The sequence below is a fragment of the Vigna unguiculata genome, chromosome 5 (assembly GCF_037176805.1).
Source record: "Vigna unguiculata cultivar grain cowpea cultivar isolate G323 ecotype 2 chromosome 5, ASM3717680v1, whole genome shotgun sequence".
Taxonomy (NCBI): domain Eukaryota; kingdom Viridiplantae; phylum Streptophyta; class Magnoliopsida; order Fabales; family Fabaceae; genus Vigna; species Vigna unguiculata.
Genome location: NC_140796.1, coordinates 55,664,656 through 55,680,798, shown reverse-complemented (window position 1 = coordinate 55,680,798; position 16,143 = coordinate 55,664,656). Strand labels below are relative to the sequence as shown.

The following is a 16,143-nucleotide window of genomic DNA, read 5'->3' as shown; positions in this document are numbered from 1 at the left end:
AAACTGTAAAAACTATAGAAATATGGTAACAAAATTTAAATTTGAAATTCAATATCCAAAAAGAAATAGAAAAATGACTCCAAAAGAATAGTCTATTCTTTATATCTTTCTACATTGGATTTACATACGTAGTTTTTGATCGTTTATATCTTGATGTTTTGTTTGCATCGTCTATCTAACCTTTGTATTTTGAAAGAATCCATTATTTAAATTTATATACACGGCCTATCATTTATAGTTTTATATTGTCTACTCTTTATATTTTTTTATTGTCTATTTTTGTATTTTTATAGAGTCTACTTAACAATTTATATATCGTTCATCATCTTTGTTATTAAAAAATCAACTATTACATTTTTCTACATTATCTATTAAATATTTTATTTAATTTCTTAATTTTAATTAACTCGATTTTAATATATTATTTAAAATAATTATATACAATATATTTTGTTAAAAAATATATAAATAATTTAAATAAATTTTTATCATAAAATTAATTAAAAATTTATTTAATTTTATAAAAAAAATTATTAAATTTAATTATATTTTTTAATTTTTTAATTTTTAAAATCTTGTGCCCCGTGCATTGCACGGGTAAAAGTACTAGTTAAGTGACAATTAGTAATGAGAGTTTGGTACCTATATTTTTATATTTTTTTTTTCAATTTAGTACTCTAATTATTTAAAAAGATTTAACTTGGTCATTTTTGTTAAGTTGGAGTTAATACCATGTCCACATCATATGTGTTAAGCTATAAAATTTTCATTTTTTTTTTCATTTTAAAAAAATAAATTTTTTTAAATTTATTTATTTTTTAAAAAAATTTAAAAACTGTGACGTGTCAGTTTACTATCATATCACGCTTACAATTATGACACGTGATGGTGGTAATAGTCATGTTCAATTTAATCCTCAATTTAAATTTTTTGTTCAATTTAATATTCCAATCCTTTAAAATGATCAATTTCGTCTTTTTCAATTTAAGACAAAATTAGTAACTAAGTTTAATTATAACTTATATATACATGTTAAAATAATTGTTTTGAATTTGTACATTAAATCACTACACCTAAATATTCAAATTATTTTATTTTTTACAAGTATACAAATTTCATGTGTAAAAAATTACAATGGTAACAAATGTAAAAAATTTAAATAATTTAAGTATTTAGGTGAAATGATTTGATGTATATATTAGAAAAAGTTATTGTAACATGTATATATAAGTTATAATATAAGTTGTAATTAAACTTATTTACTAATTTGGTCTCAAATTGAAGATGATGAAATTGGATCATTTTAAAAAGTTAGGGTACTAAATTGAACCAAAAATTTAATTAGAGGACTAAATTGAACATAATTATTACTATCGTCACATGTCATGATTATAAGTTGTCACGTGACATGATGATAAAACGACACGTGATAATTTTTAAATTTTTTGAAAAATAAAAATAAAAAATTAATTTAAAAAAATTATTATTTTTTTAAATTAAAAATTTTACAACTTAACATTTGTTCCATATATAAAAAATCAAATTAAATCATTTTAAATAATTGAAGTACTAAATTAAATAAATAAAAAATATAGATACCAAATAAAATTAACCAAAAGTTAGGATACGAAATCATTAATTATATAAGTGGCATTTTCGTCAATAAGGTAGTAGAGGTAGTAATTCAGTGACAATTAGTAAGGACAGCTTCGTGAATCGAGTAATAGGTCAATGCAAAATTACCGATTTACAAAAGCAGCCACTGACACAACTGCTGCGACTACGACCGGAACCCTAGCCACCGTCACAGGTGCCCGAAAAGCAGGCCACCATTGATCCCACTGCGAGCTGCGAAACCAGAACGGCGCTCGCGAAACACCCTTACGAGAAAACGAGGATCGCCGACAGAGAGACACCACTGCGAAGCCGCCGCGAGTCGCCTCCGCTGCGACGAAACCAGAACCGGCAGAGCACCGCGAACCGCCGCGACTGCGAACAGGGACCTCACGCGAACCAGATCTGCCTCGTGCCTCCGGCGACCACCACGACTCGCGCCGCTGCAGGAACCTCACCTGCGACTCGCGCGCGACTGCACCGTCGACACCGCTGCAGGAACCTCACCGTCGACTGCACCATGACTGCGCCGCTGCAGAAACCTCACCGTCGACTGCACCACGACTGCAAAAGTGAGTAGAAAACATGATATCCAAGAATTATTAGGGTTTAGAATTGTTTTTGAGGGAAATGATATGGAGTTGGATGTGGAGAAGAAAGGGAACAGGAATAGGGTGGAGACTCAGACTAATGCAATGCCATTCTTCTTCTGCTTGGTGCTGTGGGCAGAGACAGAAGCAGAAGCAGAGAGTGAACAGCCAGAGTTTGAAGCTTACAGTGTCTAGATGTCCATCTGATTTGATTGCTCTCTCAATTTTTCTGTGGACAGCCCAACGGCGCCGCAATGACTTGCCAGCCATCGATCACATCGTCACTGTGCTCCGTCGCCTCACTCACCGCTACAACACTGTCTCAGCCACGCTCTCTGAGTTGAAGAGCATTGGATGTGCCTCTTTAACAAACCCTAAATCTCAGTTGGTGTTGTTGAGGGTTTATTGGCGTGGAGGTATGTACGACATGGTTGTTGAGGCGTATGAGCACATGCAAGGCTCCTATGGATTTGTCCCCGACACCTTTGCTCGTAATTTGCTTATGGATGTTCTCTTTAGGACAGGGCACTCCCATGTGGCGGTTTCTCTCTCTCTCTTCAACCAGACCCATCCCCCTAATTTCTTCACCTTCAACATTGCACTCTTTCATCTTTCCAACATTAACTTGAAGAGACAATGCCGCAACACTCTCCCTTACATCTCTCATATTTTCAGACTTATGTTCAGGGCAGGCTATTCTCCCTCCCCTCTCACATTTCGGATGCTTCTCCATTCTTTCTGTAACATTAATGCACTACCGCAAGCTTTTCAGCTTCTGGCACTGATGACTGTTCTGGGCATCAGTTTCTCTGTCAATATTTGGACCATTCTCATCCATAACTATTGTAGATTAGGCCGTCTTCATCTTGCTGCCAACCTCTTCAACAATATGCTTCAAACCGGTTGTTATCCTAATGTTGTAACATATACCATCTTATTTAAGGCTTTTATGCAATACAACATGCTAACTCATGCTTTCCGTTTGTTTAATGACATGTTATCTACAGGCCAAATCCCAGATTTAATTTTATCTAATGTATTAATTGATTCTCTTTCAAAGGCTGGAAGGTGCCGTGATGCACTCCGAGTTTTTTTAAGTTTATCCGACCAAAACTTAAAACCTGATTCTTATACCCTTACTTCATTGTTATCCACCATCTGTCGTTCCAGGATGTTTTATCTCTTACCCAAAGTAGTTATAGCCTCCAGACATATAGATACTGATTTAGTGTTCTGCAATGCTCTTTTAAGCTCTCTTACTAAAGCCGACCTGCCTTCTATTGCCGTTGGATTCTATGACTACATGATTGATGTCGGTTTTGTGCCAGATAAATATAGTTTTGCTGGACTGTTAAGCGCACTCTGCGCTGCGGGAAGAGTTGATGAAGCTGTTAATGTGTACCGTGTTGTTGTTATGAGTTCTCATGATACTGATGCTTACCTACATACTGCAATAACAGGCGAACTTTTAAAGGTCCAAAAGTATCGCAAGGCTGTCAGTGTTACCAGCTTAGCAGTAATGAATAGATATCCGCTTGACAGTGTGGCATACTCAATTGGCCTCTATGCACTTTTTAGAGATGGGAGAATTCAAGAGGCTTGCACATTGTATTACCGGATGAAGGACAATGGTCTGAAACCTAATGCTCATACCTATAATTTGATGTTTTTCACATTTTGTAAAGAAAGAGATCTTCCAATGATGAAACAGATACTGCGTGAGATGATTGAGTCAGGGATACACTTGAGTGACAGAAATTTCTTCAACTTATGTAAATATGCATGTAGATCGGATATATATCTTTCTGTTTTAAATTTGTTGCCTGAAATGAGAGATCTGAGGTTGTTATCTGCCAAGGCATTGCATGCATTGAACTATGTTTGGCATGAGGAAGGAGTACAAGCAAAACATAAACATCAAGCTGAAGTTAATACAGAGTGTAACCCAATTCTAGATTCATCCAGTTCTGAAGATCTGTCAGATGTAGCTGCTTCAGTTGGTTGAACACTTATGCTTACCATGTAGCCCACTTCTGCTTGAAGGGTTCATTAATTTCTATGCTGTGAAATTCATTAACCTATCATACCCCCGGTAATAGTTACTAATCTTATACTTTTTCTTTATATTTTGTGAAGGAATGGAGGGGGATGGGTGCTAGCATATTCCAGCTATTAGTAGAGCACGTGTATCTTCTTGTAACTTATATCTAACAGTGGCAGAATTCAATACCATTTGATAGGAACACTTCAGATTTGAATATTTGCACTGTATACTTGATAATATCTTTTATATGACTAGCCTCAATTTTGTAACTTTGTTTCACATCCCTGACTAATATTCTTCTATGTTTGTTTTTGTCAACTAGGTTACTTTTAATAGACGGAAGATTCTCCATGCCTCCAAAGATGCTCCACTGCATCCGGCACTACGCTTCAGGCACATTTCTGACAACATATCTGCATTCAACACCTTAAATTCAAATATTGACCCCTTTCTCATTTTAGATGATGTGAGTCTTCTCATTGCAACGCCTGACACTAATCCTTTCTTCTGGAGTACTTTCCCCTTCACCAAGTTCCTTATTTGCTGATATGGGGGTGTCCATGGCACTTTTTTGTTTCCTTCTCCGTAGTCTCTAAGCTCTTTGCATTTTGGCCAGTTAAATTGAATACACTATATTGTGGTTTTTTTTTATCCTAACTGGTTTTCTGCAGAGAATTCTGTTTTGGTGTGTGTTTATGCTGGATATATATATACATATATATATATATATATATATATATATATATATATATATATATATATATATATATATATATATATATATATATATACACACACACACTTTTTAATTGTTCCCAGGTGCCTGGAGCTGAATCTCTTGTTAGAAGCGTTTCTCTTTATAGTTGAAATAACTACTTAAGTCACATGAAATAAACCTAAAAAAGTGTTGTGTACCTTAGCAATGTCCATGTCCACAATGCGTCGGAAGTAAGCCTCCGAGCCATGTCAGAGCTTCATAGCTCATGTATGATGTTGCATGGGATACCTTCAATATTACTGTCTTCATTGACATTTGTCTCTTTTTCAGGTACAGTCTGAATTTATTCGTGATGAATAAATTACCTATTTCCTTTACTATCTTGGATTTTCCTTGGTGCTTATATCTGCATTAAGACTAATAATTTGAAAATGGTGTCATAAGTTTAGATGCTAGCAGTGTTGGTGCATTTATGATTATGTTGTAAAGTAAACTGTATTTGCTTTAAACACTTCTGTATTGATGCTGTTGAATTTGGGAATTCATGATCCTAATTTTTTTGTTGCTGCTGTTTCTAATTCTGATTTTAGTAACCCCATTGCTCGTACTTCGAATCTTAATTTTGTTGCTGCTGCTGATTTTAATACTGTTGTTTTTGATAATAGTGCTGAAGTTACAGTTACAGATGCTGTTGCTGATGATCTTACATCTCCTATTTTACACATTCAGCCACTCTCATTGGATGATGAGAAGGAGTTGCTACTGCTGCCACAGATTTCTATAGACAACCAGATTAGTGCGTGCACATACACAGATTGGACAGAGTCGAGCAGAAGAATAATGTGTTTCAATTTTTGCTCCCAGTTTTTGTTTTTCCTAATAGGAGTAGAATTTTGATACTTTCTTTAGTTAGTATAATTACTAACTAGAAGTTGTAACTATAGTATGGCCAATTTGAGTTAGGCCATGCTGTTTTTAGTTTAGATTAGTGCAGTTTTCTTTCCTTTTCATTAGTTTTGCTTAGCCTAGTCTTCTTCAGTTTACATTTGCTGATTTTGTTATCTTTTACACTTGACACTAGTTTGTAGCTATTAGGAGTCTGGTTGTACTTCAGTTTTGATAATTACTGTTTTCTGAATTGTTTTAGGATATTGGTTTAGGTTAGTTGTTGGTTTTACACTCTTAAGTTCGGATATTATATTTACCTGTTTTGCCGAGATTTCTAATTTTGATTAGTTCTGTCGATTTCTACATATGATCTTTGAATATCATTTAATAATTTGGTATTTGAATCTATAATTATTTGAGTAAAGAAATACAAAAGTTATAAATAAAAGAAATTTGACAAGGAAATTGTTAAATGTTTGACACCTTTCAAGGAAGTGGAATTTTTGTCGGAGTTAAGAAAATCTTTACCTTTGAAGAATGATGAATGGCTATTCAAATAAAGTAATTGGACTATATGTGTGATCTATATAATGCATATATAATGTAAACAATTTCTATGACATGATAAATATTTTGCCAAAAGTTTCTCCCTTTATGGAATCCTCAACTCAAACGAAAAGAGAGACTGAGACAAAAGCTGAAAGTCAATCTGAAGCAAGGTTGGTCAAGCAAAGAATGAGTAGCTAGCTAAATAGCTGATGGTTGGCACTTGCCAGGGCAATTTGGCACATGTATGACCGTTAGGTTGGTTACACCTAAAACTCATGCATGCCCTTAACTTAAGATTACTGTTGCAGTATTGTTTTATATTTAGTCCAGGAAATGACTGAGACAGAGGAAAGAAGAATGAAAGTGAATTGGAAAAGATTATGTTGAATTAATATGAATTTAGGGAGTGAGTCTCCAACATCATCACCTCCCACACCTCCCTCTCCACTTCCCATTAGTTTTGGACCAGGCAACAGGACATACTCCTTCTCAGTATCTTCCACTCCATCGCCACCTTTCTCACTCCCTCCTTCCTCCCACCCATCTCATGACAATCTTCCTCTTCTGCACAAGACATTACCCACTACTAATGTTCCTTACGCATTTTCATTGGATCACCAACAACTCGAATCCAAGAATACGTGCCTCAAGGATTTGTGAGTCCTCTCTTCTCTTAATTTCATATGCATTTCTACGTATGTAACAAACAATCTTCGTTTCAAAATTTGATTTTGCATTCTCTTCGTTTAATTATTAAGTTGAACTTTTGATTGATACTAAATCATTATGTTGTACTGAGAGGAGGATGCTAAGCATTGCAAATTATTATTGGTGGGTTCAACTCTTCTCAGTAACATTGAGAAATATAAAGTTGATCTAAAGGGTTTCAAATGGAGGGTGAAAAAAGTTGTAGATTCATTTCTTTTTAGTAACAAAATATTAACAACTAATGTGAATAAAAAAAGAAATTGACCGAGACCGACGTTGAATTGTAATTTTACCAAGTATGAATCATGATGGTTTAGGATGTTGGACTTCCTTTTGTTCAAGACTAGCACAAGTAATGCACATGACAAATTATCTCTCTTGGACTGGTAGGTATTCAAAGAGACCCCTCTTTGTTATCCACTAGTCAAAAACAATTAGCTAGGTCTTTTCCCGCCATTCTTGATAGATGCAAGGCTGAAGATGTCACTGACAATTTTTTTTTCTCCATTTTCTAAGAACAGGTTAGAATGGTTTGTAGAAAGATGTTGCAGTTGCCGTGACAAACTTCCTTGAATCTTCCAAATGACACAGAACAGCTCAAGGAATAGCAATATTCACCAGAATTTGTTCCTATATTATTGAGGCATTCGATTAAACTCTGAAGTGTGTACCTAGACACCATCTAACATCTCTACTGAATATCCTTTGCCATTGTTTCTTTCCCTTTTATTTTTATTTTATGTTTTGCGAAAAAAATTGATAACAATTCAGATATAATTGAACAATTAACCGATCAACGGTTCTTCTAGAGATTCTATACGATCTCCCTCCCTAATACCAACTGTTTTGACGTTTTTCCGGGCTCGTGTTGCCATGAAAAGCTCGTTTTCTCCCTCTAACGTCTACATTTTCATTATAGGGACCTTTTACAGGGCACTCTTGTAAACACTAACTTCAAGTATATTTCATTAAACGAGTAAATATATTTCTGCAGAATTAAATTTAAACAGAAGTAATATATTTTTGAAAATTTTTCTCGTACAAATAAATTTGTATTTAATCCTAATAGTTTATTCTGCAGGCTTGTTTATTCTAACAGCACTGCTTATCTTTGAATCACCTATTCTCCACGAACAGCGCACATCCAATCAAATGAAGAATTGGCAAGAATGTTGGTTAAATGATTGGTCAACTATTACAATATGAAATTAGACGTAATCATGGAAGGAAACCAATTTCACGTGTCTGGGTTTGGTAAAAATGGAACTCGATGAACGACGATTTCCATTATCACCTCTACAAATAATTTAGAGTCAACCAATCATTTTATGCTCTTCACACAAACTATTTTCTTAATTATAATATATTTTTGCACAATTGTAATGCATTTATAAAATCCTGCCTTATAATTTCAATTAACCTATCAACCTAAATGGACTAACCAGTTTCTTTTTACAGTTCAGTTCTTTTACAAAATTAGAAACAATTTGGCAACCCAAAATACAATAAAAAGTTGGTTTCAGTTTTTCTAAACCACGTATCTAGAGCAACAAAGTTCGGTTCAGGGTTTCAAGCAAAATCATCCATGCCTAGTCCTAATCACTGCGGATTTTGCTGTCTCTGTTGAGAGAAATTGGGGTGATTCTGTTGTGTGTTTTGAAGTGTCACCATCCCAGATTGAAGATTCTGAGCATTCGATGCCATGCTACCAAATGCCTGTGAACCATGTTGTTGTTGTTGCTGCTGCATGGGCATCATACCACTGGGATTGCCACCTCCCATGTTAAACACTGCAAGGTAAACCTCACAGTTATGATTAAGTTAAAACTCGCACACAAATAGATGGAATAAATGACACACCAGGTTGCCTCACAACCGTTTCAAGGAGGACAGACTAGCGAACAAAGTTCCATAAATAACCGATGAAAAAAAAAAAAAAGATATAGGATAAAGTTCATACTCTGATCACTCAACATTTGAGAAGTATGACTTCGCTGAGGGTTGTTTCCAGATAATCCGAACTGAGGAAATAATAAATGTAGAGCAAGTTTGAATATTTTATCCTCATTATTTGAAGTCAGCCAAAAGCAAGTAGAGACAACTATTCATTCTATACAGATGATAAAAAATCAGTAAATGCATAATACAAACAATTTATTCAAGAAAGCTGCCAACTGAAAGTGAGTCACAAGGAAATGATAGGGTATATAAAGAGAAGCAGAAGTAGTTAGAATATTAATGAATTAGTTAGTTAATTGAGACGTTAGTTATATATAAGGGAAGGACAGAAGGAGGGAAATATGTTCATTGGTAAACTGAACATTAGATCTTTGTAAAAGGAGAAATCCTTTAACAACGGGAAAGAGCAATCTCTTATTTCTTGTTCCTTTCATCCTATTCAATAAAGATATTTATTTTCTTTCTCATTTTAATTCTTGGTTCCCGACAATTAACTTGCTGAATCTTTGAGGGAAAGCCAATGTTATAGATGGTGGGAGCACAAATTTTGACCAAGGGAGACCTGCCAGCCTTTGTGGGGGAAGATTCAATTGGGTGAAATGCTAGGGCCAAGGCACAATATGCATTCATGAGCATAGGGGGTGTAAAAATTGGAATTGTCAAAACAGGTTTAAATCCACGAGCTAAACCAGTCCACTACGTGCTCGAACAGGGCCATAATCTAAAATTTTACAGTTGGTAAAGATTTCAGGACCAGTAACCTATTAAAATGTCTAAAGAATCCAATGAATAAAGAAACATAACCCCTTTAAGAAAATGCACCAAAAACATAATTGTGCAAAGCAACCTATTAACTTCCATTTGTCCTAAAACTCTTGATGGATTAACTCAATTTTTTCAAATGTCCACCTGTCAAACATAATTGTGCAACCAATTAAATTCCATTTGTCCTAAAACTCATGATGGATTATGTTAGATATATTGTGTTTTATGTTAATTAGGGAAACATAGCGTTTGTTGTTTGTTAGGGAAACATAGACATTGTTTGATGTTGGTAGATATTGTTTGTATCAATATCTTCTATTTACCATATTTATGTTTGGTTATCATATATACTTGTATCACTCTTTATTATAAATATATTCATCCTATATGTATTTTAGACACAAAGGAGATTAATCCTATACGGTTTTTCTTGATATTTAACCGATTAAATCAATTTTTTTCCAATGCTTGATTTGTATGCAATGACCATTGGGTTCCCATTCCTACAGCAGGAAAACATTGCAATGCTCTGAGGAGGGCAGATGAAGATCATAATGATGAAGATGAGTCATGTGGTCCATCCAACTACCACAAATCCAACCTTGAGGACAAGGTTGCTTTTTAGGAGTGGTGTATTGTTAAGGTACTAGGAGAAGGAAATGTTAGATCAGATAGCTAAAATACTTCCGAGTTAGTGAGTTAGTTGAGGTGATAATTAGATATAATAGAGGAAGGATATGAAAGGGGGAAGATGTTCATTTGTAAATTGAGTATTAGCTCTTTGTGATGGAGAAATCATTTCTTTTCCTTTTCATTTCAATTATTGGTTCCTAACATAGACTAGCCAATCCTTATGTAAAATGAAAATCATGTTATAAAATTCCAAAAAGCTAAAAGAAATTAAAAGCTTCTAAAACCAATTTCATAAGTTTGCAAATCAGAACAGCCCCTAAAAGTCACCAATCACTTTTTATAATAGTTGCAATGATGTACTAATGGACTTGAATCATCATGAAGTATAACATCAATGGAGTGAGTCAAGCAAAACACTGACTAAATTTTTCTACGAATAAATAATATAGTTCAAAACATGCAAGAAAACCATATATAGATCACCATAATTTCTTGACTTCTTTCTTGTTTCATTCTAAAAACTAATATACCCCAAATGCCGAAGGCTCCTTACAATGCAGCAAAAGTATAGGGGAGGGTTATTGTAAGCAGGACCCACCAGACAACAAGACACAACTTTACAGTAGCACCAGTCACCCTCTTGTTTCATTTGAATCCAACAAAATTTTACTTCAATAAAACCAATGAGACATATTGGGCTTATCCACTAGGCGAAGAACATAGAAGACAAACCTGCATTCGAGGAAGAAGAGTCTGCGAAGGCAATGCGCCAGAAATGTTTGGAATCTGAGATATTTAAGAAAAAAATTGTCATAGAAGTAATTGTTGGAGGAAGGCACATTATCAGTAGGGGGAGGAGCACAAAGAAAAACAGCAACAGTAATCTTTTCAAATAGCAAGACAAGAAATCACTACTCAAAATACATAAATCATGTCCAGGAACACATTATTATATTTGATCCCAAAAGAACTTTACTATGTTCAGAAAGCTCCACTTCAATTAAAATAAGGAACTTTCACCAACACTTTTTGAAGCTAATGTTTCTAGCTGAATAGAAATGCTCTTTTCTGTGGCATTTCAGGCCAAAAATTCTGTACCATTAAATGTAACTACATCATCAACAAAATTCTTGCTCACATCTCATTTTCCCCACCCAAGAAGCCAATAAAAATCTTTGTGCCCAAGGGAAGCTCTAGCACTAAAGGAATTATCAGAAATTACCCATAACATACTGTAATAGGGAAAAAGAATAAGGTTATCTGTTTAACATGAAACACGCCATTTCATTTATACACATGACACATGTTCAATAAAAAGAAAAGAGATGAGTGAGGTTTTCATCAAATAACGCATCCCCTATTTATCATTTCAGCATCTCTCTCATCCATCCTCTCTTTCGTTTTCTTTTCATCACATTGTCCCACTTTTTTAGAATCTATCCTTTGAGTTGTTGTACCTTAGAACCCTACCCACATTGCTTTTCTCTCCAGAAACTAAGCTGTGGCAAATTTTGGGTACAGGGATGGTGCTATGAGGAAGGAGGAGAGTTCCCACACCAAAAAGATTGCTCATTTTGACTCTCTAAGGGACACCCACAACTCGTAAATTTAAAGAATAGGCTATTGCCATGTTTTAGCTTTGGTAGGATTAATATTTGTGAGTTGTGAGCTCCAGTTTTAGGGATTTTATTAACCATGGTGCACAAAGCTTCAAACAAATTTCTAAAACTTCTGATATTTTTGTTGGTGCTCGGATGTGTTAATTTCTACCTGGCTACGAAGCAGTTTTGACAGTCAATATAGCCTACTTTAATATTTTTATAAATTCTATTTTAAAGTATATTGTTGTATTTCAAGGATGGTAATAAAATAAAAATTTGGAATAAATATTAAAAATTGAGATTATATTACTAGGATCTATGTTAGAACCTGTATGTCATTAGCGGATGATAATAACCCAGGCTTGCATGACTCCAGGAGGAGAGGGCTATCCGTTACATGGAGCTGCCACAAGGGAGATATCACCCATCGAGGAGAGGGCTATCAACAAGATGTACCAGCCCCAGGTAATACTGAGACAATGATATATTTTAGTGGAGAAGACAATCCATTAATTTCACATCATTTACATTTTTTTCTCTTGATAAATTTTATTTTAAATTTTCTTATTAAACTTATGAATGATAAATCTGTTACTACTTTGGATATAATAAATTTGAACTCTTGAATATTGGATATATTGTGGGATTATTGAACTCACATGTTTTATAAGTTTTATTTGAGGATTAAGTGTTATATTGAAGTTGTTTTACTGAACAACTCGTGTGTTGCTGTGTTTTCCTTCTGGTTCATAGTGGTTGTTAGCGCCATAGTAAGTATTCTTGTCAGTAGATTTGGTTCTTTAGTTTCACTGTTATTGGTTTATGTAGGCCTCCTTTGTGTTGGTGGCCATTTGATGTTATTTTGGGATAATATGTATATTCTGCAGCTATAAGGAGTTTAGTCATGGTTTTATGTTGAGATTGTTATTTTTTTTTTGTGTTGATTGGATAGATATCATGGTTTTATGCAGCTATATGTTCATTTTTTTGGGAAAATCATTTTTCAAGTAATGCTTCACTGTCTTAGATTGTTTTAGACTTGCCAGGCGAAGGGTATTGGCCAATGCCCAATCACAGTTTGTTGGTTTGGGTCGTGACATAACAATAACACCATATATTGGTCAAACCACAATCATGGAAGACATAGCTTTGTTTTATAATAAATAACTATAACATTTTGAAACATAAAGCATTTGAAAGCCATACCTACTCTATACTGGAAGCAATGCACAATTCAAATAATTACAAGCCCAGAACAGGATCAATACAAGCATGTGATGAATCACCCCTATCCCTCTTAAGAGATTTCCAAGAAACAAAAAACAAATAATATTAACACACAAACACAAAGGGCAAAAAAATGGAGTCATGGCGAAATTTACTGCAAAAGGGTAAAAAAGCACACAACTAAAACAGTAAGTTCACATCTGTGTTAGATGTAGACCACAAAAAGTTGCCCTCCTTCAAAGAAGTCCGTGCCTCCTTTTAATTTATTTAATTATTTATGGTGTTGGCTTTCCCTTCAAATAAATACCAATAGACAATCAAAGAAATTTCAATAAATTAGCTTTAACTTCCTTCTGCAATTAATAGTTCATGATGTAAATAATAGCATAGTAAAATACCCGCTACTTAAATAAATCAGATTGCATAAATAGCATACCATTTGAGTATTAGGTGTTGTTTGAGCAGCACTGAATAGTGCACTGTTAGCAGGACCAGAAAACTGGCTTAATCGAGTCATTTGATTTCCTTGATTGAGTTGGCTTTGACCAATGCCATGCTGAACATGTCCTGAAGGCAGCTGTCTACCCTGGAATTGCTGATGCCCAAGTGGTTGAGAAAATTGCATCTGGTGTTGTCCATGCAACTGATGGCAAAAGCACGCTCGTTACCACCAAAAAAAGGAGAAAGATACAAAAAAATAACACTGATTTAATTTCTTCTTGGCCATTAATGAGTCCATGCGTGTATTCGTGGTGTTTAGACTACCCAAACAGTACGTACTCAAGCTTTTCTTCTTTATATTTTATATTGATCACTCAAAATTTACTAGTGTCCTGAAGCATGCAAGCAAGCACACAGATAGACACAAAACAGGGAACAATTTACTAGCCAAAGGACTGGTTTGTGGTTAAACTGGTATAGGTTTCAAAACTATATTTTTCCCTTTAAATAGGACAAAATTTGGTACCGAAAGCAGAGTTTAACACGTGGCAAACTGAGAAGCTAGAGCACAAAAAGATTACACAACCATATGTATAACGTACTCGAACCGATGTTTAAGGTTAAATGAAGGATGTATTGAGTCAGTGCAAAATACATAACCTGAAAACTTACCTGTCCCATTCCTTGCATTGCCGATTGCCTGAGCTGTTGATGCTGAGCAAGCATTTGGTGCTGCTGTTGTTGAGGTAACTGCTGCAGAAGTTTCTGGCGTTGCTGCTGCTGCTGCTGTTGCTGTTGCTGCTGTTGCTGCTGCTGCACTGGGGGTTGCTGTTGTTGGGTTTGCTGTTGAGGGGATGGTGTGTTCATGATATTTGTAGAAGACCTAGGTGAATTGGCATATGGCATGGGTGAAGGTGTTGTGTTGTCAAAAGAAGTGGCGGAGGTTGGGGCGGAAGGAGATGCTGCTGATCTTCCCAAAAGTTGTGACGCCGAGGTCTGTAACAAGGGGTTCTGTGGAGGCATGGTATTGGAGGAGAGAGGGGTATTCTTGATGTACATAGCTGGAAGTAGTAGTTAAAAAAGGAAGTTAGTGGGAGGAGAGAAAGAGAATGATAATAAGTAATAGCACATAAAGTATTAACTGTTAGGAGCAGAAGAAGCATCGTGAGCAGGAGGGTCAATGAGTCCTGGAAGTGCATCTGCCAAATGAATGGGAGGAGCGGTAGTGATCTGCCTCTGGTCAAGGGGAATGCGTAATCCCTCACCAGCATTCACAGCAGCGCGGAGTAGATTTTCTTGTTCTTGGATTTTGGCAGCCTGACCCTTGTCGAGAGTGGGGGCAATGGGGCCCTGACGAGTTCCGAAGCAATAGGCTTTGCGGGTGTCGGCCAAGACCTTTTCAGCGCCTTCGCAGGCGGCGGCGATCATGTCGAGTCTGGCCTTGAGCTTCTCAATCTGAGTGGGAATTGGGAGGTTTTGGTTTTGCATGCCCTCCAGCAATTGCTCTCTCTTGGAGTTCTCCTCCGCCTCCATTTCGGGGAGAAGTTTGGAGGAAAGCATGACCGGGAGTATGCTGGCGTTCTCTGCATTCACGTTCTTGGGGTGGACCACGAAGGCCTTCGAAACCTTCTTCATGTCGTCGACGATGTTGAAAAGCTCGAGGTTCACCATGGAATACTGACCCAGGATGTCTTGCCATTTGGGCGTGGTGTTGGTGCGGCCGTATGCCTCGAAATCTTCCAGAATACGAGAGATGGCTTTGAAGAGGCTAATGGCGCGGGTCTTCACCTGCTTCAGATTCAGCTGCTGCTGCACTGCCTGGTTCAGCCGATCTTCACCTTCTCCGCCTGCACCTGTTGCTGCTGCTCCTCCTCCTCCTGCGCCCTCCATTCCTTTCTCTCTCTTTCTCTCCAATTATTTACATGTTGTATTTAAATTTATATTACTCTTTTAAGCTAAACCATATTTTTAATCAAAATCCATCTCCTTTTCTTTATCATATTTATCGATAAAGATTAAAAAAAGGTTAATTATTTATCTGGTTTCTGATTTAACAAAAAGAATGTGAAGTTGATTTTCCTGTTTATCTTAATCTAATTTTAGTTTATGAAAAATTAATGTAATTTAATCTTTATTTTTTTTAAATTATACAAAAATTGATATAATTTTGTAATTTTTATAAATTTCTTAAAATAAATTAATAAATTTTCATTAAAATTAACATCAAAATTATGATTATGTTGTTTATATAAATAAAAAAATCGTTCTTATTAATTTGACAAATCTTTAAAAATTATTTTGGATGTTAAAATAGATATATATTTTTTTAAGGCGTCAAATATACTAGATGAGTTAAAATATTTTTAATCTCTTAATTTATATAAAATTGAAATTATTTTTGTCTTA

General features: G+C 35.3%; 2 protein-coding genes and 1 long non-coding RNA gene across 7 annotated transcripts; 2 read left to right on the top strand and 1 right to left on the bottom strand.

Annotated features, from left to right (window-relative positions):
• Window positions 1-1,693: 1,693 nt before the first annotated feature.
• Window positions 1,694-6,185, top strand: LOC114184863 (Pentatricopeptide repeat (PPR) superfamily protein). Of its 5 annotated transcripts, XM_028072228.2 has the most exons (4): window positions 1,694-3,106; window positions 3,212-4,296; window positions 4,571-5,296; window positions 5,632-6,185. In XM_028072228.2, the coding sequence occupies exons 1-2, from the start codon at window positions 2,245-2,247 to the stop codon at window positions 4,207-4,209; spliced, it is 1,860 nt and encodes a 619-aa protein (XP_027928029.1). In that variant the 5' UTR covers window positions 1,694-2,244; the 3' UTR covers window positions 4,210-4,296; window positions 4,571-5,296; window positions 5,632-6,185. The 5 variants fall into 5 exon arrangements, with proteins under 5 accessions (XP_027928029.1, XP_027928028.1, XP_027928026.1 ...); XM_028072227.2 differs by having other exon boundaries at window positions 1,694-4,296; window positions 4,571-4,714; window positions 5,696-6,185; XM_028072225.2 differs by having other exon boundaries at window positions 1,694-4,296; window positions 4,571-4,714.
• A 639-nt stretch (window positions 6,186-6,824) lies between these two features.
• LOC146886582 (uncharacterized) lies at window positions 6,825-7,767 on the top strand. Its single transcript, XR_014995301.1, has 2 exons — window positions 6,825-7,059; window positions 7,633-7,767. It is a non-coding gene; the product is annotated as an uncharacterized LOC146886582 (long non-coding RNA).
• A 727-nt stretch (window positions 7,768-8,494) lies between these two features.
• Window positions 8,495-15,661, bottom strand: MED8 (mediator subunit 8). The gene is made up of 6 exons (XM_028072922.2): window positions 14,880-15,661; window positions 14,410-14,798; window positions 13,733-13,939; window positions 11,201-11,254; window positions 9,072-9,132; window positions 8,495-8,901 (listed from the first exon to the last, which is right to left on the bottom strand). The coding sequence occupies exons 1-6, from the start codon at window positions 15,625-15,627 to the stop codon at window positions 8,711-8,713; spliced, it is 1,650 nt and encodes a 549-aa protein (XP_027928723.1). The 5' UTR covers window positions 15,628-15,661; the 3' UTR covers window positions 8,495-8,710.
• Between the last annotated feature and the right edge of the window lie 482 nt (window positions 15,662-16,143).

Excerpts from the sequence above, each read along its gene's own strand:
- LOC114184863 (XM_028072227.2), top strand. The coding sequence starts at position 2,245 with ATGATATGGAGTTGGATGTGGAGAAGAAAGGGAACAGGAATAGGGTGG.
- MED8 (XM_028072922.2), bottom strand. The coding sequence starts at position 15,627 with ATGGAGGGCGCAGGAGGAGGAGGAGCAGCAGCAACAGGTGCAGGCGGA. Across the intron at positions 14,799-14,879 it reads TGCTTCTTCTGCTCCTAACA|CTATGTACATCAAGAATACC; the intron begins GTTAATACTTTA and ends TACTACTTCCAG. Across the intron at positions 13,940-14,409 it reads CAATGCAAGGAATGGGACAG|TTGCATGGACAACACCAGAT; the intron begins GTAAGTTTTCAG and ends TTTTGCCATCAG.